Raw genomic sequence first — 26,872 nt, 5'->3', positions numbered from 1 at the left:
TTCAGAGCTCTCTCAAGTGTAGGTCAGTCAATTTTATTATGTTAACCCTTTGAGTGCTGTATTTTTACTGCCAAAATTTTAGTGCAACATTTTACCAATTTTTACAAATTTTTCTGTAATTATTTTGATAATTTTTAACCAAATGGTCATCAAATTTCATCAGCAACAGTTTTTTATCAAAATTTTGGCAAAAATCTGAAAAAAATTTGACTTGGGCATGTTTTTAAAGGTGGCAAAAATTGACTTTGGTGCTCAAAGGGCTAAAGATGGTATATTTTAATGAGAATTACGTCAACTTTGTTTTAGAAAAGTTGCCTCAGGCTGGTTCAATTCAAAAGCCTAGTGTTCAAGATGTGAAGCTTTGGAACGAATGATATAGATGAAGCTAACTTTTGCAGCACTGTGAAATATCATTATGTTTGGTACAGATTTCCACATTTCAGGAGCATTGGTAGAAATATTTACAAATATCATAGATGGTTCATAGCTGTTGAAGCTTTAATATCCGAATAATGTGCTGAAAGATTGATTATTTTGTGCCGAAGGAGAATGGTGTTGATGTCTTTGGTCTTAGGAGTGGGAGGAATGAGTGTGTGGGTTGTTTCATGATTTATCGTATTAAACCCACATCCAATCTTCATAAATTTGACTAACCCCATTAAGTGAAACATTTGGATTAAACCAAATGTTGGATTTGGAGGGGAGGCAGAGGGGAGAGTGGTACATGAAGGTGAAAGTTGGCCATCAGTGTCCTGTGTCTGTCAGGAGCAAATGATTTAATTCTATCAAACCTTTTTTCATTTACTGAAGTAAACATTATGATAAGGCCAAAAAATAGATCGTTTCTTGTCACCGTGCGCATCATTTCAGAACCTGCGCGTTGTGGCATTTTTGGGGGTTTACATACTCATCAGTACAGCTATCCTTGATATCCCTGTTTGCATGTCAAAAAATGCTAAAAAGAAAACGGAAGTATTATGCAGCCAGTGATAAAAGACAATAAATGTTGCATCGATAGTGCCAAAACAGCATTGTTAGAAAATAAAAAAAAAAAAAAAAAAGAAAGCAAAAAAAAAGAAGATGACGTCACTTTTGCTGAATGTCAAGGACCAGAAACAATTAATTTTTTTTTGGCCTAACATGAGGGAAATCTGAATTGAATCTTAGGATGGTTTAGACTTGAATGTGTTTTTATTGGTTCTAGTATTCATTTAAATGAGGACAGACTTTTGATTTTGGCATGAGTGGAGTAGACTGGTATGCCCCAGATGTGATTTTGGTATTTTTTGTTGAGCCTTTTCCACATATCTAACCATAGGACAGCGGTCACAATGTTGATAATGCAACTGTGCAATTGTTGTGAAAGCTTTGTGTACAAAATTCATCTAAAGGGCAGGAGTTGTTTGTTGCTTCTTGTCACCTGTCAGCAGATGTTTCCATTCAAAGCAAAGTTTGACAACTCTGGAAAATTCCCATTTAAAACAATGTAAGAGTTCCATTGATATTTTAACTTGCCTCAGAAATCTCCCACAAGAAATCTTCGTTGGCATTTTTTCGAAAATATCATTTTCTTCTGTAATATATTTTCAATGTGTAGCAAGACATTTTCATTTATTACTGATATGAAAAATAAGTGTATGGTATCATTGTGAAAAACATAATGAAATTGTTACTAAGTATAAAATGCAAAACAGTAAGATTTCTTTCTGTACCCTTACAACGTGAGTCTTGGATTTTATTATTTTTTAGCTCATATTTGGTTTTGTATATAAATACCAAAAAGAGCTCATATGATGAGTCGGTGGCGTCTGTATGTCTGTATGTCTGTATGTATGTATGTTGGTATGTATGTGCGGATGTATGTCCGTCACACACAAAGGCTCCCATACGCCAAAGCTACTATCTCAGTATTTGGTGTACAGGTAGATGCAGGTGGTTGAGATGTGACATTGTTCAAATGAACACGTCAGTGTTAAAATGTGCAAATGAGGTAAGAAAAAGGGAACTCCTGCAAATGTGCAGGAGTGATGGTATGCCAGTGACTACAGGCTGACGCCACTGATGTTGAGTCATTTCCTGTCGTTGTTGATGAACTGTTACATATTAACAGACCTGCTCAAACCATAGACAGTACGGGGGGGGGGGGGGGGGGGGGGGGGGACTAAACCATAGACAGTACAAGGGGAAGACTGTCTATGCTCAAACTAAGACTGGCTAGCTGTTTCTGCTATGCATGTTGCTAAAGTTGACCTCCAGTACCTAAAGTTTCAGACCTTATTTACTTTTGTCATTCTTTTTTTTCTGGTTGAAATATTTCTTGTTCTTTTTCTGGTTGTACCGTGCAAAAATCATTGTCATAACATCAATGTAGAATTTTCCTCCACTGAACAGATAGAAACAACATTTATTGTTGATCTTTGGTACCCATGCTGGTATATACCAATTCTGATCAAATTTGAGCGACACACGTATAATTGCGATATTTTTTCTACATATTCATACCAAGGTACAAAAAACAGCTATTGATGGCTATGAAGGAAATGTTATAAATTTCAAATTTTAGCGCACTGTTCATTGCCTGTGTTAGAAAGATTTTAAAGACATATCTGAACAAGTAGGTCGAATTTTATCTCTCAACCATTTCTTCATACACGTTCTTAAACACAGTTTTAAATTTTAGCCCAAACTTTCCTTGTGTAAACTTTAAACCTTTCACCCCCAGTTGCCTGTGTACAGGTCCAACTTACCATAGAAAACAATAGATTTGGGTCAAACTATGGTGGTGAAAGGGTTAAACCTTGCTCTTTGTCGTCAAGAATAGAAATCAGAGGTAACTGGGCAAAATTTAGATTTAAGAAAAAATAACTTCAAATTTACCAATTTTTGAAATTCAAAATTACTGCCACACCCTGTGTCAACTCTATGGGGAATAAGTAAATTTTCAATATTCAGAAAACAAGATGAGAAAAACTTTATTTATTTGTCATTGTTCAAATTTAGTCCATACAAGTCGCAGACCAGCAAGCTATTGAATAAATTACTTGTCCAAAATACTGTCCCAAGGGATGCATTATTGCTTAAACAAAACATTGTAGCTTTGCATGTTCATTGTTAAGCTGAGTGTAGAACTCAAAGAACCTATGGTATTTGTATCTTTCTGACACTGTGTTTCTCAGTCTCAATATCCCACTGTAAACAGTTCGTTTTTGTCTATGTGCACTTTTCCACCACATTCTCATACTGAAATATAGGTATTATGTCCACAGGACTGGTGAATAATTGCAATCATACCAATCCATAATCCGATAACACCAAGTCAAAATTCATAATACAATAGTTATAAACAGAAAAGAGCACAGAACAGACAGTAAATCACCGGTACACTCAATAAAGTCAAATTCATGAAAGAAAGATACAGGTATATGAATATATGGAGATATATGGATATATTCAACTTGATACAAAATTCTTTTGGCAAGATTTTAAGTCTGTTCTGTTTGTGAATGGCTACTTGGGGAGTTGTTTGTTTGGTAGGTCTCATGGAGATGACAGGAAAATAGTGTTCATTGTACAGGTCGAAATTATCTCCCATGATATAGGTAATGATGCGCAGTGTGCCCAATAAGGTAGATTGACATGCAACTAATTTGAGAAAACTTTTACATCGATGAGTACTGCCGTAGAGATGACACAAACAAATTTTCTGACATGGAGAGTTAAGAAATTTTGCTTATCACCTCCATGGCACACTAAAAATGTATGTCTGTAGAATTATTATGTCTTCCAAGAATAAAGGAGTGAAGAGGGATTCTGAAATCTCTTGACAGGATGTGCTCACTCATATCAAAACATTTGACATCACTTTCTGGTAGTACACTTTATTCTTTTCTTTTCTCACACATTTGTGCAGTGACTCATAACTAGCACACTTGTACATGTGAACACTCACAAGCTTGCCTTTTTGTGTGATAGTTTTTTCAATTATCTGTCACAATCATAAGTGGTAGTTAAATGGAATTGAACATAGATTCTAACATAGGTTTTTATGATTTAATATAAGAAATGAAGTACTATATATATATATATATATTATATATATATATATATATATATATATATATATATATATTATATATATATATATATATATATATATATATATATATATATATTATTGACAGGATAGGTCAAGCAGCACCAACTCTAGGACACAGTGTTTTTCACTACAAACTAAATTTTATTGTCCGACGTTTCGTGGGCTTAATTCCACTTCATCAGGGTTAAAAAATTGTTGACTGTCAAGATGGAAATGACCATATATATTATTATATATATATATATATATATATATATATATATATATATATATATATATATATATATATATATATATATATATATATGTGTGTGTGTGTGTGTGTGTGCGTGTGTGTGTGTTGGTGTGGGTGTGTGCGTGTGTGTGACAGTGTTTGTGTGTGTACTTGTCCAGTTATAAGACTTTGCTCAAGTATAAGACCCCCACTGTGACAGGATTTTCAAAATGCTATACATCCATGTATAAGACCCCTCTCTAGTTTTCCGTTAAAACCCTATCAATTTGACCAGAAAAAAATTGAATTTTCTTTTTCTCAGACATTCAAGAATTGTTAAACCCAAGTTCACCACATCAGTCATTTGATTAGCCATGAATTATTTTGAATAGCAATAAAAAAATAGCATGTGTAGTTAGGTTGGAAATCATTGCTAGATCGCTGTTTTATCTATAGGAACGGTTGCCTGTCAATTAACATGTATTATTATCATGAACGTTTGACTTTTATAAGTTCATGAGAATATTTAGATCTTGCTCATGTAAGTAAGCTTTTGTACCTTCTGACAAAAAAGTGTGAAAGTCTAGAGTTATGCTGGATGGATGTGAATAAATGAGCATAAATTAGCAGTGTTGGTGGAAAACATGGGGTTGCTCGATTATAAGACCCATCTAATTAATTACATCGATTTTATGTTGCTGATCCAGGGTCTTATAATCGGACGAATACGGTATTATATATACCGGTATACATATCTTACTGTGTTTGTGTGTGTGTACTATCGTGAAACCTGTCTAAACCGAACCCTGTCTAAACTTGGAACCTGTCTAAACTGAACCCTTTTCCCCAGTCCCACCCAATAGAACTCTTATGTTAAAAGTACCTCTATAAACCAAACACCTCTCCAAACTGAACAATTTTTACCTTCTCGTGTCTATTTATAGACAGAGAAGGTATTAGAGTTGAAAACCAATATGCTGCTGTCAAGAACTTCCGTCTGTCAAGACTTCCGTCTGTCAAGATCCGTTGACGTCATACCATTGTGATGGGTCATATCATAAACTGGTGGGGGTGTTCATGGCTCAGGTTGAGGTGTGGGAGAACGATTTTGAGCTATGACAAAAATCAAAAGGGACTTAGCGGCATAGCCTTTCTCCAAGGTTTCTTAGTTGACTACAATCTATTACAGACTACTGAGCTGACGTTAGGGGTACTCACTTTGTGTTTGCTCACTCTGTGAGCGCTAGTGTTTGGTACTGAGTTGCGTGGATATCCCCTCATGGCCTCACGTGATCTGGGCCTGTTGCATAATCTGCAGAGATGATCATATGCCTCTGAGTCTGAAAACTGTCATTGTGTAAGCCTGTCGGCATTTTCCTTGCATTTTTCTCATTTAATTTTGCAAAATATCGGCGAGTACCTCAATATTTCAAGATAACCCTTTCTTCCCAATCGTTTCCTGGAGTTTCAGAGTCATATGAACGAAAATGAGTGAAAGTTTTAGACAGGAAAATCGGACGTCGGCCATGTTCAATGTTTACAGTACAATCAGAAGTTTACGTGGAGGAATTAACCAACAACACAGGAGTGTTCATGATGCCCGCCCTCTAGAGGCAGACCCTCCTATATGAAGTACCACATTTGATGCTTGTGGAAAGCTTGACCACACAATGGAGCATTTAAACTTTTAGAAAATGACAAACTGAATAAGAAGGTATTCAGAAAATGTCAAATACTGAGGAAAAATGCGCAAATATTCAAAATAAACAGGTTAACTGATTGGTCAGCTATAAAAAACAATGAAAATGTTTATGATCAAAAGTTTTGAGATGCGCACATTTTAACAAATAATTATTAACATTATAAATATAAGACCAAACTATTTTTTCAGGGATGGGACAGGTTGGAAATGAGGGGTGAGAGACAAAGGCACTCCTATTGCTGCATGTGGATGCAGCCACACCATTTCATTTACAGCATACTTATTCACTGTGTTGTGTTCAAGTTCCATATTGTACTGACTGTCATACAAGGATAACATAAGCAAATCAAATCAAAGTAGAAAAGGATCAATGCTGTTGTGTGGATTTTGCTGAACATGGCTGATATTTCGCTCTATATATTTGGTATCCAGCAAAGGCATATTTTGATGTAAAGTCAAAATTAACACTACATTGCTGACAATATATTTTACCGTTTCTGCATGAATTTTTCTTTTTTAAATTATAGTATATTAGTACTTCAAACAGATTAACAGTTATCGTGATGTCAACCCATAATTTTACATCACAAAGACTGTAATTCTGCCAATTTTTTTTGTTTTTCAGTCATTTTATAAATTTTGCACTGCACAAGATGATTGAACAAATTGCAATGTTTGAATTTGTAAACTCAAAGAATAAAAATCCTTTGGTCACAAATTAAATTATTTTTTGAAAAGAAATTTACTCTTAAACACTTTTAGCATATATTCTTTACACGGTCATGTATTTCAAGGAAAATATGCCTATTAAAAACAGTAATTTCTTCACTTTCAATTTTTTTTCAATACTATGACAATTATCAGCCATGAGGTTATACAAACACAAGACCAGATAAGCGTTTTTCATCATTTCCACAGGACTCTTTGGAAAATCCATTAAAAACAGTTAAAAGTGACTGGAAATGATCACTTGGTATACATTTAATTTACAGATGCCAGGTTGTGTATTTCACATGCACTCAGGTCAGTAAGGAAGTGCGTCATTACTATTTTGGACTGTTAATTCTTATTTCTGAATTGTTTAACTTTTTTCCACATTGAACTATCTTTAGGCAGTTTATACTGTAGCTTAGAATTTTTTTGATTGATGTATTTAATCATCTTTTGGGTTCTTTGGGTCCATATCCCACCTCATGCCCCTACATCATCAACTATTTACCAACAACTCCATGCCAACAACCAATTACCTGACCTGGCCACACATTAGAGAAGGTACAGCGTCATTGACGGTATTTTTCTCAATCCCTTAATGGTTCAGTTTAGACAGATTTTACTGTACTAAGGTGGGACATTCTGAACCTGTACATCTTCTACCAAGAGAGGACCTAACATTGTAACTAATAACTACTATCTTAGCCCCTCTAAAGTAAGGATGTAGAAGTATAGGAAGTAAACAATACCAGTGCATCCTTCCAGTACAGATAGGTCTTGGCAAGCCTTTAATGACCTGACACGACCCCAAATGACCTATGTTTGGATGAAAAGAGCAGGAAAGGCTTGGCTCCATTCATGTGACAAAGAACAGTGTTCATCATTGTTATTTAAACAAACACAACCGAAAGTGCTAAAAACTCCAGGAATAGAATTCAGTCATGTTTAAAAATATCCCCTAACAAAAGTTTTGTGTCATGTATGACTGGTTACATTTCATGCCTTTTTATAAAGCTAGTTAGTAATTGAAGTGTTATAACACTAATTGCAAAATTAAAAAAACAAGAATTATGCTTGGGGATGTTGATCAACTGTATTTGTGAAAGGTACACTTCAAGGTGACACATTAGAAAGATTGGCTAATCTATCTTGTGTGGTATGTATCTTGACAGCCTTCTCCATGTATCAAATGCTATGAACAATTATTTTGTACTGTCACATGATTTCCAATTTTGTACTGTCACTTGTGAGGCAAAATATGAAACAAGTTGAATATTTTGCTCAACAATATGAAAAAATGTCATACACATGAGAGTTAAATGGCTGAGAAAAGAGCCAAGAATGATATTTTGCTCAGCTAATTTTTCTCATGTATGGCAGAGAGATAGAGTATGATATCTGAACTCTGATCCCTTGTGACCTATGAATAGATTATGGCATCTGAACTCTGACCCCATTATGACCTATGACATCATGCAAATTTTTACCAATGAACAAAATACTAAGCGTTTAACATATTTGAGAGCACGATAAACTTACTGTTTTACATTTATACTCAGTAACAATTTCATCATGTTGTTCACAATGATACCATACACTTATTTTTCATATCAGTAATAAAATGAAAATGTTTTGCTACACATTGAAAAATATATTACAGAAGAATAGTGATATTTTTGAAAATACCGTATGCCAATGAAGATTTTTCGTGGGAGTTTGAGGCAAGTTAAAATATCAATGAAACTCTTACATTGTTTTAAATGGGAAATTACAGGACCGTGGGCGCGCAATAAGGGGATTACTCATGACGCAGCAATTTGCATACACTGGGCGGGAGTTGTTGAATTCTCATAGCATTGCTTTGACTGTTTGATAAATTTGAATAATCATGATGGGCACTTTCAGGACATATTCAAAGAGGGGTTAAATGGTGGTACAGGGAACACATTTTGAAACATACAGTATACGTTCTCTGACAAAAAATGGAACATGTTTTCAGTTTGTTTGACTCATCTTTATTCGCTATATATATATACACATCATATTCAAGATTCAGTGACAATTAAGGCTTGAAATATGGCAAAATTATGAGATTCTGGGACCAAGCACGGTACGTCCAATTAGAAGCGTGGCTTTTTTACATTTGCATAGATTTAAGATATTCTGGCCTTTATAGGGGAAGTTCCTGTTTAAGTTAATCAAAACTAAAAATAAGGGTCACCAATGTTCCCTCTTAGGTTTTGAGTGGGTAAGCAACTTAGGCTTCGAAGGGCACAGCGACCACAGGGGCAGCCATGTTGCTTTTTCTGTATATATGCTAATTTATTCAGTTATGTAAATCTGGTCATGTAGTCACAACCTATCCCTGAACTTGTACATGTATGTGTGCTGTGTGTTGGCACGAGCACTAAAACTCAAAACGTGGAAGTAAAATTGACACTGAGATGGCACCTCTCACCCGGGGTTTTGATGTGTCTCATTACCAAAACTAATACTGATCAAAATGACTGAAATTAAAGTTGCACCAGACATGAAATTCCACTGCAAAAGCAGTCGGAGACACTGTGCAACTACATGTAGCAGACAAATAAGCCTTAACGCAGGGGTCACAGTGTAAAGTTTGGTACTAGAGAAACAAATTATCTAATATTAACAGATATTTGAAATTCAAAATTGCCGCCATGCTTAGGTAAAGTCTATGGTGAAAATACAGCTTCCAATTTGTGAAAAACTACGAAATTCAAAATTTTCTAATTCCAAGATTGTGAAATGAGTCCCCACAAGTGTTAGATCAGAAAAGAAGTGTAAAAATTTGAGAGTCCGAATATCTGTCTTCGAGGTGCATTTTAGCTTAACATTTAACAATCAAGATGAACTGTAATATTGAAACAGAGAGATCCCAAATAGTTGATTGATAATAGAGGAAAAACCGGGTACCTTCATCAAAAATAAAATAACTTTAACTGGTGCTCCCCTTCAGATATTCTTACAATGGTTACTTTGCTCATCCGACAAGACACAGGGTAAAACTCATCATAGATTAAGGTGAATGCTTATTCATAAACCGTGAACAAGTAAGGCATTCTTTATAGTGAACAAAAAGGTGATGGCATTAATTAGAAAAGTTTTCATGAACATACGGAAATGATCAGAAAAATCCAATTAAATAATGGGATACCGGATGTTTATTTGTGATGATTAATTGAATGTATCTTTTACATGTTTTGTATTTCATATCAAATTGTCATCATTGTGTCATTAAATATTTAAGTTCAGCTGAGCAGATGAGAAAAAAATGCATGAATTGACAGTTCATATGAATAAACTCTCTCATGAGAGTTCAGTATCTACTTGGTTCACACAAGAATACAATCAGTTGACTAGTTACTGTCTCAACAAGGCATTTGTTGTTGTTGGTGTGTGTGTGTGTGTGTGTGTGTGTGTGTGTGAGAGAGAGAGAGAGAGAGAGAGAGAGAGAGAGAGAGTGAGAGAGAGAGAGAGAGAGAGAGAGAGAGAGAGAGAGAGAGAGAGACTTGTAGGTTTGGACAACAGCTGTATGTCAAAAAACCATGATACAAGAAACTATCTTTACTGTCACAACAATGCATTTGTTGCGTGTGTGTGTGTGAGAGAGAGAGAGAGAGAGAGAGAGAGAGAGAGAGAGAGAGAGAGAGAGAGAGAGAGAGAGAGAGAGAGAGAGAGAGAGAGAGAGACAGAGAGACAGACAGAGAGAGGACAGACAGACAGAGATTGAGACAAACAGAGAGAGGGAAAGACAAGGTACTTGCAGGACAATTGCTGTATGTCAAAAATCCAGGACACTAGACACACGATCAGATGAATTAATTTGGTAATTTACCAAATTGGCCAAACATTGCAATGTTCTTGGCGGTTGGCTTGTGTGGGTGGTAACTACTTTTAGTATCTCAGATACTCTGGTGTGATGTAGTGTAGCCAATGCTAAAGGCAACTGACGGTGTAAAGTGAGACTAGATTGAGGATAGTCACATGTTGTCGCTCATTGTCATGTGAGTTTTGTAATTTTTTTGTCTGAAGGGGTTATTCCTGAGTCAGTGTCAGTGTTCGCAAGTCTTGTACTGGTGCAAGATCGTAAATCGTCAAACACAGACAATTTAGCCACTAACAAGGTTAGATGATGTCTAAGTAATTTGGTATGAATGATTGCTGGCTGCTTGAAATGTGAGTACTTTGGTTCCCAATTAACTTGAGCGTGAAGTCACATCAATGCCTTGTTCTTCTTTTTATCATGACAATGGCTGTTCATTATTTTCATTCTAGACAACACGGAACATTTTCTACTGTCTGAAGTATGTTTCAAGGATAGAATGCACTGTGGGACGCACAGTTCTTTTTTGGTCTGCTATTGGGGTGGCTCACTTTAAAGCTTTCTTAGTAAGAAAAATTGCCCTTGGGGTTTTTGAATATCAAAAATTTTTATTTTTCCCCATAGAGTTAACAAAGGAATGGTGGCCATTTTGAATTTCAAATGTGGGTATAATGTCAAGTAATTTGTTGCTCCAGCACCAAACTTTACATGGTGACCCCTGATTTTTCATTCTTGATTATGGTTGAAAGATTCCTTAAGGAAAGTTAGAGCAGAATTGAAGTCTTTCATTTTTGAGGTGCATACTACCTTAAATTCAAAGATTTTGCCTGGCCAACCCAATGTACAGAGTACAATATATGCAATGATATTGTTGACAAATGAATTCTAGCAAAGACAAGGATTCAGCTGTCAACAATAATACTGAATATAACACTTGTAAATGTTGACAGATTGTAAACTTAGCATGCGGATGTGATATTAGAAGCAGAACAAGATGCTGTATTTTACAAATCAAACTTGCGTACTAGCAAAGTACATCAAAAGTCACTACTGGTGTCTTTGAAATAGCAATGCAAATAGTAGAATTTGAGTAATTAGCTTGCAAAATATAACTGAAATAAGAATCATTTGTGATAGAGTGCAGTCTTAGCTAGAGACAGATCAACTTAGCTGTATCCTACTATTCCTAATATTCAGAATTTTTTGGCAATCATTTTAAACTAAAACATTTGTCTTATCCATGGAGGGGGGAATACATTTACATAGTGAGGTACATGTAGAGTACGCTGCCATAGGAAGGTACATGTATGTGCATGCGGTTTTGCCTCTTGTAGACTTTTGACAAAGAAAGTGTATTGATAAATGGTATATTGATGCAGAATTTTGTCCTCTGTGTTTGCCTTTAACACAACTTTGACCCAATCTGATTAACCCTTTGAGCACTACAATTTTTCCCACCAAAATTTAGTGTGTAACATTTTACAAATTTGTGAATTTTTCTGTAATGTTTTGACAATTTTGGACCAAATGAACATCACATTTTATTGGTTTCAGATTTTTATCAAAATTTTAGCAAAAATTAGAAAAAAATTGACTGGTGTATATTTTGTTATAGGCAACAAAAATTGACTTTGGCGCTCAAAGGGGTAAAATGAGATGTAGAGTACAGCGACGTCTTTACTTACGCAGTATTCTCTTGTTCTAGTGAGAGGCAACAGCAAGAGAATACCACGTAAGTAAAGATGTCGCCGTACCCTACATCTGATTTTAATCAGATTGAACTTTGACCCATCATTTTGTATGAAAAAGTTTTGATGTCAGCCAAAATGTAGAATTTGATCCCCAGTTTGTGCTTTGTAGTTTGAACTGTCCAGGGTATACTGTACCCAATCTGGAGGTTAGTTGCCTGTATGATTCACTTTCATTGTTTACAGATTGCCACATTGATGTATCCGTACAAATATGGTAGACAGGAATGAACCAACTACATGTACATACAACCATGCAAAGCACTGTGGGATACCTCTTTTGTAGCAATTCCAGACTTTTATTTCACGTTATAGTTTATCTTCCTCGGATATCTGATACCTGTATTATGTACTTCTAAAATAAAACAGCTTAAATGACAGTGGCTGTTTGCCTGTATCGGTCTTGTAAAGTTGTTGGCGGTCTATTGATTTCGTAAACACAGGTACATGTTCATGCAAACGTGTAATTTGAGTGGAAACGATGGGGTTTGAGTTTAGAATATTACATTTCTGGGACATAAAATGTTGAGATATACATGTACCAATGCATTTTTGTTGTTCACATTTGTACATTTGTACGTATCAGTGAGTTCATCAAAGCCACCTCTTACATTGATTGATCAAGAAAAGACACATCTGGGACGCATGTGACATGGAACTCAAAGATCTGCCATCAGATGCGTGTAGTGTTTGATTCATCCCCCATGATTGTCACACCTCGCCGATGTACAAATACCTTAGTAACATCAAACCGGTTGTGAAAATACGTTTATAGCATCGGTTTATAAATGTGAGATTGTAAAGGGGTGGAGGCTTTCAAAACTACAATGCTATCATAAACAGCCTGCATATGTCAAATAGGATATTTGAAAAAATGACGGTCCCTAAGAGGACTTGCAGTATTTCCTGAACATGCACGTTGTGAAAATTTTGTCAGAGAATTGTGATGCAAATTTATATCATATCCGAGACTCGGAAATAACAACTGTAGATTGTTACTGGTGGTACCACAACCTGCAGGATACCTTGATAGATTCGATCAATCCAAAGTAATTTATGCCAGCGATGGCAGTGGTCTGTTGTCCTTTTCTATGAACTGATCAATAGTCTCTGCCCAACAAAGATTTATCCCGAATAAGTGATAAAAAATTTCACTTAAAACTATAATAGTTTGTTTGCATACCACATTGCATGTTTTTACTTGTTACATTGATGTGTTGTATATGTCAGTCAGTGTTTTTCCCATTGTTTGGGACACATAATTATTTTGGAAGCATGGTATTCAAGCAATTCCTTTGCTATGTACAACATATTTTACATGTCGCAGGAGCCCACATAAATGACAAAACCCTTTAAAAATGTACACTGTATGATATTATACATTGTTTTGCAACAGAAATGTACTTGTGCCATGTTCTTAAATGTGCCGTTGTGTAGTGTGGATGTGAATGCAAGATCCGTTCAGGACACTGTCGTAACATCTGTGCAACAGTAAATACATGTACACATCATAGCATGTTCATACAGTACCAAATCTTTGTAAAGATATACATGTATATCTAGTAAGCTTTCAGTCCATCCATTATGAACGTGGGGTATTAAATCTATTATGGCTACAAACTGAATTATTTTGAAATATATGCAGGTTGTACTGGTATGTGACATGTTCTCATTGTTTACCTACAGTCATCAAATTGCAGTTTTGTAATTCGTCCAGCATCATCTACACGCTTGCAGTGTTAGACTTGTCCCAAGCTTCAGTCAGCTGATTGTGTTGATAACATAGTCATATGCCCATTGTCCACAACAGTCATGTTCAAACATTCTTGGTATCTAACCCTTTCCGTTCAAGAGGGTACGTGTATATGTATCTGTTTTGTCACAAACATGTCACGTCAATTTTATGTAAAGAAAGATATGATTGCAGCTTAAAGAATCTAAATCTCTTTCAACACTCTCTGAAACATGATTGTGGCTACTTTTACATATACATTATATATTGCCTAAAAAATCACACTGTAAACTGAGGTCATTTGAGGTCACTAGGTCAGAGAGAGGCTGGGTAAAAACATGGTCAAATATACTTTCAAATAATAGAAGCCTGTGGAGCTGACTAATTGCTGTTTACCTTCAAACCTAATTTTTGCTTTATCATAATTTTCAACAATATCTGTGATTTGACCAGAATTTTGCAGCCCTTCCTTTTGTGGCCGTGCCCGGGTGTAACATGTACGGGTGTGCGCCCTCTATAATTAAAGGTCAGCAACACTTGGTACAGTGATCTGTCATAGTGAGTTGGTTCACCATGCAATGTCTGGTTTGCTGTATCTACCCCTCCCTACTATAGGACCATGAAGGGCGTATCAGTGTTAGGCAGACGATCAAAGCTGCACAGCCAATGAACTGGTTTGAGAAAATCTAGAATTTAACCCTCCAAATCTAAGTAAACATTAGATGAAACTCTTTGTTGATTGAACATGTTTTCACCAGGCTTGAGTAGCTCCTCATTGGCTACAAAAGGTTGCCTTTTCCTGCTGTGCATAAAATTATCTGCTGACTGTGGCCTAGCTAAGTGAGCTAACCTAGACGTTGATAAGCAATGCCTGACTTCCACATTGAGCATAGCTAGCTTGGCCTAGACTTGAAGGCAGGTGTAAGGCAGCCAGGAGGTGAGCAGCCACCACTTATTTTGAGAGTATGAATGAATTGACCTTTCAGGCCAACATAAGTTTTCAGAAAAGCTAATTAATTCATCTCTCTGTCTGTCTCTGTCTGTCTGTCTGTCTGTCTGTCTCTCTCTCTCTCTCTCTCTCCTCTCTCTCACTCTCTCTCTCTCTCTCTCTCCTCTCTCTCTCTCTCTCTGTCTCTCTCTCTGTCTCTCTGTCTCTGTCTGTCTCTGTCTCTCTGCCTCTCTCTCTCTCTGACAGATGTCTGCAGAGTCTGCAGAGGCTCAGGAAACTCAGCGTTTAATAGAGGATTACTGTGTGTTCAGACTGAGACTTAGTCAAAGGGAGCTGCCCTCGTATCAACACATCAGCAGAGAAGCGTTCAGTGCAGTGGCAGCCAAAATCAGAAGAATAGGTATGTACAGTCAAACCTGTCTGAGTGGTCAGCCTTTATTGCAGGGGGGGGGGGCACCTATTTATAGTGGTCATGTTATGGTAGCAGTATCATAAAGGCCCTTTATGGAAAAGCCACCTGTCTTATTTTGTATTTATTTATTTATTTAAATCAGGTTCAAGGCCCATAGATGTTATGTAAAAAATAGATATGTGTATGTGGTCAGTTGTCGCGTGTAATTACTCAAATTTCATGCGAAACCTGCCTATAATGGTCAGTTACCTGACTCTGAATGACCTCTGTCAATAAATGCTTAGACAGAAACCAAGAAATGAGTTTTATTTTGACCAATTTTATATCTACATCACAGTTGTTTCAGAAACTACTGTAAATGCATGAATCATTATTTTCAAGACATTAACATTGTAGAATTTATGATTATTTTTATTGCCTTAATTTACTATTCAGTATGTACCACCTACACCAAAAGTAATGCCAGACCAACCCTGTATAGAAAAGCCATCTCCATATAGTGGTCACTTGTTCTCGGTCCAATGGGTGACCACTGTACAGAGGTTTGATTGTACATTTAATTAACAAGAAATCTTCTATTCACATTGTCATACTGATGCCAAGGAAACCATAGACAGTGGGTCACCTCCATTGTCTGTGCAGAAACACTAGTGACTGACCATCTAAACGTGAAATTATTGCTGACAAGTTCCATAAAACAAATACCGGTACAATAAGAGGTTAATTTGAAAGTGTCAAAACAGAGTGTACCGGTCAAGTAATGAACAAAACCTGTGTATAAACATATACCGGTACAATAAGAGGTTAATTTGAAAGTGTCAAAACAGAGTATACCGGTCAAATAATGAACAGATCTCTGAAGATGAAAGTCTTAATGAATGGGGTAAACAGCTTAAACCATTCTCTTTCATGATCAACAATGAAAATCAGGGCTGACGCTCACCATGCAAATTTTGAGATCAAAGAAACAAATTGCCTATTAAAATTTCCTGATATCTGAAATTCAAAATGGCTACTGTACCATGTGCTAACTCTATGGAAAAAATGAAATTTTAGATTTCCACAAAGCCAAGATGGTGATAACTTCATTTACTTTATAGGCTTCTAAATGATTCTACACACGCTGTACACCAGAAATGTATTGTGAAAATTTGAGAGTCTGAAAACCGTCTGTAGGTGCATAACATTTTACGTTAAGGTAGAATGCGCCTCGGGGACAGATATTCAGACTCTTAAACTTTTACAAATCCTTTCTGATATACCACTTGTTAAGAACTTATTTTGAGGCTTATTGAGTACATAAAGTTTTCACCGGCTTTAAGTTATGTGAAAATTGGGAATTTTATTTCCCTTGTAGAGATAGAACAAGGATGGCAGTCATTTTAATATTTGTAAATATTTGGTAATTTGATTCTTTGGTACCAAATTTGCATGGTGACAACCCCCCTCCTCACCCTGTACCCCAACCCCACCCCCAGATTTTCATTCTTGATTTTGAAAGAGAATAGTTGAAACTTTGCTTCATTTTCAGGGCGTGAACGACACAAATGTATGAATACAAGATTTTGTCAGTTTCAACGCTGTAGTGAATAACTTAACCATGTTGTATCCTTCAAACGCAGGTCAAGAAATAGAAAACAATAATCCGCAGTTTTTTGCCCGCTGTTGTGAACAACTTGATGTAAGACCAACGACGGCGTATGCAAAATTCAGAGACCTAGCAGACGAATTGTTCAGAAGTGAAGGAGGTGGCGACGGAGGTTAGTATCAACTTGTCTCTCAGTGATTCTAGTAAAAGAAAGACCTATTCCAGGAACAGTTTTACAAAATATTGCAAAGTAGTGTAAAATAATGAAAGTCATCAAAAGTTGACAAGTATACCGCAGCAGTCAGTAATACATTTAACTGGTAAGGCTATTGTCTGATAAACACCACCCTTCAACTGTTATTGCTACCGGATGCTGTCTTCAATTTTATTGTTCCAAGGCATGTGTAGGCAATTCCATTGTCACACCTAGAAATGTTCAGTGGGCAGTACAGTATGTTAAAAATCGTCCATGGCAGACCATTCCAGGTAAAACATTCATATACTGGATTATTGCCACAGTGTGTATCGGCAGTAGACTTCAAGATTATGCCATGAACTAGAACATCATGTTGCCTTTGTATTTAGGTTCCCAAAATAATAATCTTTACCGCCCTGATGCAGGTTTTGCAGACTGAGGTTGTACAGCGGAAGGGCCAGAGTATGCGAGGGCTTGTACGTTGTACGAGCGAGATTCACAAAACCCATATCAGGGCCGTAAAGGTTTTATCATGTATCTTATGGAATGATAAATATGTTGTCAAAAATATTGTACAAAGATTTAGAGATAGAAATACATGCGATATCAAACATGTATCGCCATTTTTGTAAATTTTTTCGGAAAAGTGATGGCCACATCCAATCGCCTACTGATATACCGGTACATAATGACGTCATTTGTTCACATGTAGAACTTGTAGAGCAACATGCGCATACCAACACAGAATGAAGGTGTAAGAAGAATGGCCTAGTGTAACTTATCGGAAATTATATTACATTTGCCGCATGATGCGCTCATCAGCAAAAAGTTTGACTGAAAGAAATATTGTACCTTCAAGTTTCTGAGGATTTCGATGAAATGAGTGTGTAGGCCTACTTCAAACTGGGCAATGGCTACGCATAGTTTGTCTGTCGCATGATCACAGTCAATCTGATTTATATTCAGGTCACTTTCAAATCTTTCAAAAATGCAGAGTCGATAGCATGCTAATATGAAACCGTGAGAAATATCACCCGATTTTGCTAACTTCACTATTGCTTGTACAATCAGAACAAGGAGATGCTGTTCAAATCTCATGCTGGCTTTGTTTACGAATAGGTTTGCTGATAGCAACACATGTAGTAAACAGAATGAAGCTAGTTCTGAAATGCACTTGGACAAAGTGTGCCGGGCATGATACCACAAATTTATTACACAAATGTGAGGGAGTTTTTTCCGGTAGCGTTACACAGGAACATGGCTCGAGGTATATGATAACATCACAAATTGCAATCATTGATTTTCACATCATTGAAACGAAGCCATATCCTATTTGAATTACCACATGCCATTAAACACAGTTCATTTAGTTTCTCGCTGTCTTTACAATTTTGTATCTCTGAAGAAATATGAAAAAGAAGCCAAGCATTTAATTTCTTCACAATAATAAAAATTGAATGAAATGAATTTTTTCAAGGTAATAATTTTCTTATTATTAGTAAGAGAAAGAGTACAGCTAATTTAGTTTCTTGCTGTCTTTACAATTTTGTATTTCTGAAGAAATATGAAAAAGAAGCCAAGCATTTAATTTCTTCACAATAATAAAAATTGAATGAAATGAATTTTTCAAGGCAATAGTCTTCCTAGAAACTTCTCAGAAAGAAAAAAGGTTTGAACTTATTACTAGTAAGGGATAGAGTACAGTTCATTTAGTTTCATGCTGTCATTACAATTGCGTATCTCTGAAGAAATATGAAAAAGAAGCCAAGCAATTAATCTCTTCATGATAATAAAAATTGAATGAAATTAATTTTTTCAAGGTAATAATTTTCTCATTATAAGTAAGAGAAGGAGTATAGTTCATTTAGTTTCTTGCTGTCTTTACAATTTTGTATTTTTCTGAAGAAATATGAAAAAGATGCCAAGCATTTAATCTCTACACCATAGTAAAGATTGAATGAAATTCAATATAATAGTTTTCCTGGAAACCTTTCAGAAAAATAGGGCCAAAGTCCCTGAAGCTACTATGGACATGGATACAAAATTAAGTATTTCCTGACTGTATGAAATTATCTCACTAAGGTCATCCTAGGGACATGTAAACCAAATATTAAAGCTGTCTGACCAGCCGTTTTGAAAAACAAGCGACTCAACAGTTGACAGAGCTCTGCTGTGTTATGTAGAGAATAACCTTTTGTAACACATTGATGAAGAAGGTGGATTTCTTTGATAGCTCATTTCACGATGGCCTGACCAAAAATGGAAAAAAATTCTGTCAAAATACAGATTTGCATATTTCATGAGACTATATTAGTCTATAATAGCAAATAAACGAGAGTTAATTACATTCTAATTAAAGTAAACAAGACTTGCTTAAATCAAGATTTACGTCATAATAAAACAGCATATCTGTCAGGTTATAAAGGATCTTGAGCTGGTTATCTTTTATTTTCATCCTATTAACCAAGCACATTTTAACTTTCAATTAACATTGTAAGTAAGTTCTGTTGAATAAGCTGAGACTGTACATACTCAGAGAAAGCACACTGAAGAGACAAATGTTTGTAACTTAAGAAGTTCAAGGTCATCAAAAGCATAAGGAATCATGTTACACTTTCATTGCACTGTTTACACAGATTGCATAATTGCTATAAATAGCACAAGGAATCTTACAGCCCAGCTTTACCATAAAAACCCTATCACTTTGACCACTCTTTTAATTGACCACTCTATTTTTTTCCTCAAAAAGTAATCTTATTTATCCTTACCAAGTCAACAATAAATGGAAATTAGAACTTTCTCTATCTCTATTTATTTGACCACCCTATCATGACAAACTATTATGAGCGATTTCTTTTAGATAACATAATGGTGGTTCAGAATATATCAAAGTTGGGATTCAGGAAAGTTGCCTTTACATGTTTTAATACTCCAAGATGGTAAGCATTTCACTATGAACTGTCAAAAAAAGGTGAACTTTCTGATTATTCCACACTAAAATTTATTTGGCTTTGATGATTTCCTAATTAATTCAATTATTTAAAATCATATTAATTATTTTTTTCTGGGTGAATTGATAGGGTTTATACAGTACAAGAATTACATACAATGTAAGTCAAATTTTTTGATAAAAAATGACAAAAAAATTCCTTAAAAATACACATTTGCATATTTCATTACAATTTGAACAAATCTAAGTTGGGTTATCCCTAGGGACCTGCATACCAAATAACAAAGCTGTCTGACCAGCGGTTATGAAGAAGAAGATTTTTTACCAAAAACACCTTTTTTGGCGTTAATTTGCCTATTTTCAACAATATCAAAAAATGAAAAAAAAACAGTTTCTCAAAATCATATTTTTCATCTACACAACAAATATCAAATCAGTAAGTACTGCGGTTCTCAAGATATTTGAGTGGACGGACGCCTCACAAACGGACTCACATACATACATACATCATACATACTACAGACGACGACGGACGCCGGACGGATACCCATCCCAATAGCTTCTATAGACTATAGTCTATAGTAGCTAAAAAATACAAGGTTTAATTACATGTACACTATCACCATATTTGCTCACTTTCTGTCTCGGTTTTGAATAAAATCAGTGTATACAAATTTTGATACAAATTCCAAGCCACTTTCCGAATTCATTGATGCTTTGGGAACTTCTTAAAATATACACATATAGACACAGACTTTTGAGGGTAACGCACCTTTAGATTATCCTGCAAGTGAAAAGCTTTTAGATCATTCCGGTAGATTTTACCAGCTTTTGCTACATTCCATGAACAGTAATCACTGTGGTAAATTTTTATATAGACTAAGTTGTGTCTCAGATTGCCAAAAGGGCAATGAACTCATCTGTACCACTTAGTTTTCTGAGATTCCGTTACATTTTCTTTGCAGATTAGAATGTCATAAATATCAAGTTACTTTTCTCATGTATTGCTGTCATGGTAACAAAAGTTATCCGTCTGTACCTTATCTGTCAAATTTGAATTATGTTATCACTGGCAAAATGGCAACTGCCAGTGTTTGTTGAAATGTAGTTTTCCAAGATTTTATCACAGCTTTGACATTTTAATCACATTATCAGGCTTGTGGAATGAGTCCCAATTAGGTAGTATGCGCCTAAAAAGTGAAAAACTTAAACTTTTGCTCAAATTTTCCTGAAAAAACATGGTCCATCTGATGGTCCATCTGATGAATATTAAGGTAGAATGCGCCTCAGGGATGGATGTTCTGACTCAAACTTCTACAATTCTTTTCTAATCTATCTCTTGTAGGGACTCATTTTAAAGCTCTTGGAGAAAGAAAACTTATAACCAGCTTAGTTTTTTGAAATTCCAAAATTTATTTTTCTCCATAGAATTAACCTACAAATGCCAGCCATTTTGAATTTTAAATATCCGTAAATCTTGGGTTATTTGTTTCTCTAGTACCAAAATTTCCACGATGACCCCCAATTTTCATTCTTGATTTTGAAAGAGAATGGTTGAAATAGTTCTCAAGGAAAGTTTGAGCAAAAGTTTAAGTCTTTAAAGGGGAAGTTCACCAAGGATGATTTTTACATATGTGCTAGCTTTGTGGTCACTTACCCCGGAAAAGCTATTTTCGCCATTTATAACTTGCACGATTTTTACAAAAACCGATAGAAATAGTACAGGAAGTTGCCCATGTAATTTGAATCATGGGAAAAAAGCGCCAAGCTTGGAGCTTGCATCATGTGATATGGAAGGCACCATTTTCCCATGGGTATGGCATTGTCCACTCACCCATGCTTAAACCAGGCTGTGCGTATTTACATAACTTTTGTTTATACTGAGTATCCTTGCATAACGGTGAATCACATATGATAAACTGTCCACTGTCAGATTTTTTGTTGCTGTTTACTACTGCATTACTGTGAGTGGACAATGTGGGGGCCATACCCATCCGAAGATGGTCCCTTCATATCACATGATGCAAGCTCCAAGCTTGGGGCTTTTTTCCCATGATTCAAATTACATGGGCATTTTCCTGTACTATTTTTATCATTTTCTTAGAAAATCGGGCGAGTTATAAATGGTGAAAATAGCTTTTCTGGGGTAAATGACCACAGAGCTACCACATATGTAAAAATCATCCTTGGTGAACTTCCCCTTTAACTTTCGAGGTGCATACTACTACCTTAAGTTTCAGATGAAGGAAAGATGTATGATTCCAGTATCCAACCTTCCTCATTTTTGTACACCCAACCATGACATGTTCAGCGTTATTGCCCGTAAACAGGTTTACATTCACCATTGATAACAAATTGTTTGGGCCAAACCATTGTGGTAAATGGGTTATTTAACTTTATTTTGCATTTTCAATGATAACACATGACTTTACCATGTTCTCTGTGTTTTTTCGGGTGAAAATAAGCAAAAAATACAATGTTGTAGAAAAAGTTTCTGATCAACCCAACCTGTTTTGCAGAGCCATACAGGAAAACTAGTTTGTATTTAGCCTTTATAAATTTTAAAAATTAATGAAATTGAAAGATTTAAACATTTGCTCAAACTCTCCTCGAGCAAACTTTCAGCCAGCCTGTTTACTTTGAAAATCAAGAATGAAAATTGGAGGTCAAGGTGCAAATTTTGGTACTAGAGAAACAAATACCTGATATTTACTAACATTTCTACAATTGAAATGGCTGACATCACCATGTTATCTCCGTGGGTGAAAATAAAATTCCCTATGTAACAAAGCTGGTGAAATTTTATTTACTCCATAAGGTTCAAAATGAGACCCCACAAGTGGTAGGCCAAAAGAATATTGTAAAAGTTTCAGAGTCGGAATATCTGTCCCCAACGGACATTCTACCTTAAATCACAGAGAACTCAACTCTCAATGATTCCTTGAAAGTGCATTTCCACAAGAGAAGTAGTGTACATCATAACGTAATGATATTATGTCTGTGATTTGCTAGGTATATCATGGGGACGAATAGCGGCTCTTATAGCATTCAGCGGAAGACTGTCATTGTACTGTGCAACGAATGGTATGGAAGATTTTGTTCCAAGTGTGATTGGCTGGACGTCAAGATACATGAACCACAGGTTGAAGGACTGGATGATCCAGCACAGGGGATGGGTAAGTGATCAGTGTCAGCAGGAATGGGTGAATTAAAGAAGGGAATTAGTATGCAATTAGTGTAAGTCAGGGAAACATGGTAAAGTAAATTTTGGATCAGTCGCTCTCTTAGGTATCTGGTAAATGAGCCAAAAGAATGATGGGTAAATCATCATTTGATGTCAGAGGATTGGGGTAAATCTGGGGATGGAATTTTGGTTTAAATCATAGTCCATTGGATCTGATGGATTAGGCAAGATAATGATAGGTAAATCTCCCATAAGAAAGTGGGAAGAACTTAGTAATCAAAGAAGGGAATTATTTGTTGCTGTGTATCATCATCTAAGTAGTCTGGTTGATGACACCAGAGGATGACGGGTAATCATCTATGATGAGAAAAGGATCAAATCAAGGAAAGGTATTATGGTTAAGTCAATGGCAGAGGAATCTGGTAGTTCAGACTACCCAATGATGGACTTTGGGTACTCAGCTGTGAAGAGTGTAAATCACATAGGAAATTCTAGGAGAGTTACTGTTTATGTGATCAGGTGGATTAGACCAAAGAATGATGGGTAAATCACCTGTTTGAGGATGTCAGAGGAACAGGGTAAATAACAGACCGAAACTGTTGGTTAATAACAGTTAAGGGGATCATGTAAATGAAGCAAAGATAATCAATTCATCATCAGTATTAAGATGCCAGGCAAATTAAGTGATATATTAGTGAGAAATATCAAATGGTACAGTATGTGAGTGCATTTGAAAGAGAATGTCGAAACTGTACTTTCTATTGTTCAGGTATACCTAAAATTTATATGATTTTAGATAGGATACCTAAAATGTATATGATTTTAGATATGAGAGTATGTACTGTATGTGTCTCAACAGATTTGTGATTTCCAAAGCAGAGACTGGATAGTTAATCTCAACAATCAGTATTCACATAAAAGTCGACATCTTTTGAAAAATTGACGATGTACAGATCTTCAGCCCACACAAATATTAGAAAACACGAGATTAGCAAAATCTGATACCAGAGGGGTTAGATGATTTCACGATCATTAAGCCCAGTGTAACCTTTACAGTGGCTGAGTGATTTGTTGTTACTGTTACATATTTATGAAATTTGTTAGTATTTGAGTATATTAGGAAATATTTTGAAGATATAAAAGTTGAATAAGAATTGTTGAAAAAAATAGAGCATCTTGAAATGCACAGCTGTCTCAGAAAAGTACTAATGTGTATGTCACATATATTATAAGAGAAAGTGTTGCTTGGAAGAGAAGTGAGCCAGTGAGTGTCTGCGTATATAGAATACAGTGAGTAAATTGGTACAGAGACACAAGATGTGTTTGAATTCAATGGGAATCATATGTGGAAGCAGTAATAGCAGACGTTTTCCTGCCATAATTAATATTAACCAATGGAGTTCTGTATCTTTTCCAGCAAAATTTTAGTGAAACATTTTACCAATTTTTACGTACTTTTCTGTAATTGTTTTGATAATTTTGGACCAAACAAACAGAACATTTCATTGGCCACAGTTTTTTATCAAAATTTTGGCAAAAATCTGACAAAAATTGACTGAGGTATATGTTATAAGGGCAACAAAAATTGACTTTGGCGCTCAAAGGGTTAATACTGTCTGTATGAATGTTGATATTCATGGTGTGTCATTTTACTCATCTGTGATTTTCAGACGTTCACATTTCACAAATAGCTTGCGTTGAAAAATATACGGAAGATTGTTCCAATTTTGGTTTGACCAAAAACTGCAGTGTAAAGATATTTACCCAAGCAGCAAAATTCCCATAATGACCTGATATTTGAAATTCATAATGGCTGTTATTGTCTGTATTGATTAATTTCTGGAAAATTGAACAGTGATTTGGACAAAATACTATGACGTAATTAAACTGTATGGTCTATTTCTAGAAAAGGCAGATGCTGACAACAATGTAACAGAAATTTTAGTCTCTCTTGATAGAAAAATTGCAAATTCTGAGAACATGTGCTAATTTTTAACAATCAGGCAAAAGTGACTTTCATCATTTAATAGCGCTGATCTCAAATGACATCATTTTTCTCTCATTAATATGCTTATATAAATATTTGTCCGCATTTTCCACATAAACAACGTAAATAAAACCTGCTAGTGTTACAATGCTACTAAAAATCACACTTATTCGTATGAATTTAAAGTTCAGACTAAAAGCTGCAACAATAGCCCCGCATGCAACAACATTTGTATTTGTCCGAATTTTGTCTGATGTCGCGCACGTGCAGCTATATTTAGTAACAAATTTGAAATCATGATCAACGCTATTTGGGTATGATACCAGTGTGTAAATGGTTATACACCAGAGCTAGAAACCTGGGATTTGACTTGGCAAGTTACCTCTTAGGCTAAGAGAGGAATAAAGAAATTGTCCTCAGAGGCTCCCTTTTTGTTGTTGCCAACTTTGAATTTTTGAATTTTGCTGCAGAACCAGCCACAAATCTGCATCACATTTATCCACAGTGCTGTCTAAGTGATATGCCTCTGTTGTTTGATTACAAAGTCAATAAATTTATCAAAAACAATATTTATTATTAGTTTCTATCCTATGATATGGCCTTTTGTTGTATGGTTATGGTGATAAACGTACATCTAGCCCCCGAAAATTGTAATCAAGCAGTTATTTTATCAATTTGCTTTGGTCTATTATAATATTGTCAAGAATTTTTGATGAATATTTCTTCTCCAGCTTTCCCGTAGACAGAAAGATCTGTCACTTGGTGGCGCTCCACTTTGAGGAAGTGAGAGAAGAGCGCCCTCAAGCAACAGACTTTCAAGTTAGACCTCTGCCTGTACGATACGAGTTATAGACTAATGTACAATTGTTCTCGCTTTGCTTTTTTGCAGGAAGGGTTTATGGAATTTTTTGATGAAGAGAGAGCATCACAGAGAGCGCGTGAGACAATGAATGATATCGTTGAAACCGTATGCAAATATGCCTGGTTTGGAGCAGGGTTGGCCATGTTTCTATTTATAGCTTCAAGAGGTAGCTAAACCATAATATTTTTCAACACGTGCCAACCGGAATTTAAGAGTACATACCATCGAAAAACCATATCTTATGAACTCGTGTTCCAATTTGGTATCAACTGTGGCTCATGTTCATTATAATTATGTTTTTTTCACGAGTTTCCATGAACATTTTTACACTGAGGCTGCGGGCGGCTACATCAGTCAGTCACAGTGACCCAAATCGAACCTACTCACCCCTCCCAGTTCCCAGTGGTATGTCCCATCTGACAGTGGGTCTTTAATCTTATTCACGGACCCTCAAGGTGAGAAGGTTAAGTAAAACCATGACCACAGAGAAGTTGTAAGGACATTTTTGGTGCAATTTGTGATTTTTGCTTGCTGTACGTTGTGGTTGTGCTTGTTCGGACAAGCAACACGAGTTATGTAAATTTGATGATTTTAAAGGTCAGTAGTAATGCAACTATTCTGTGTAAGTGGAACTGAACTCTTCTAAATAATAACTTTTACCACCAACTGGGTTACGTAAGATGCAGAAAGCATC

The 26,872-nt window shown here is 35.8% G+C and overlaps 1 protein-coding gene across 5 annotated transcripts in view; it reads left to right on the top strand.

The window, feature by feature from the left end:
• Positions 1-26,872, top strand: part of LOC139121753 (anti-apoptotic protein NR13-like) — a 46,999-nt gene that overhangs the window by 6,088 nt on the left and 14,039 nt on the right. For all 5 annotated transcript variants that reach the window (XM_070686889.1, XM_070686906.1, XM_070686897.1 and 2 more), the window contains 4 exons: positions 15,246-15,399; positions 17,034-17,171; positions 23,158-23,321; positions 26,206-26,344. In XM_070686889.1, the coding sequence (XP_070542990.1) occupies positions 15,246-15,399; positions 17,034-17,171; positions 23,158-23,321; positions 26,206-26,344 (595 nt within the window). The remainder of the gene's footprint in view (positions 1-15,245; positions 15,400-17,033; positions 17,172-23,157; positions 23,322-26,205; positions 26,345-26,872) is intronic.

This window comes from Ptychodera flava, chromosome 2 (assembly GCF_041260155.1).
Source record: "Ptychodera flava strain L36383 chromosome 2, AS_Pfla_20210202, whole genome shotgun sequence".
Classification (NCBI taxonomy): domain Eukaryota; kingdom Metazoa; phylum Hemichordata; class Enteropneusta; family Ptychoderidae; genus Ptychodera; species Ptychodera flava.
This window is presented reverse-complemented; position numbering and strand designations above follow the sequence as displayed.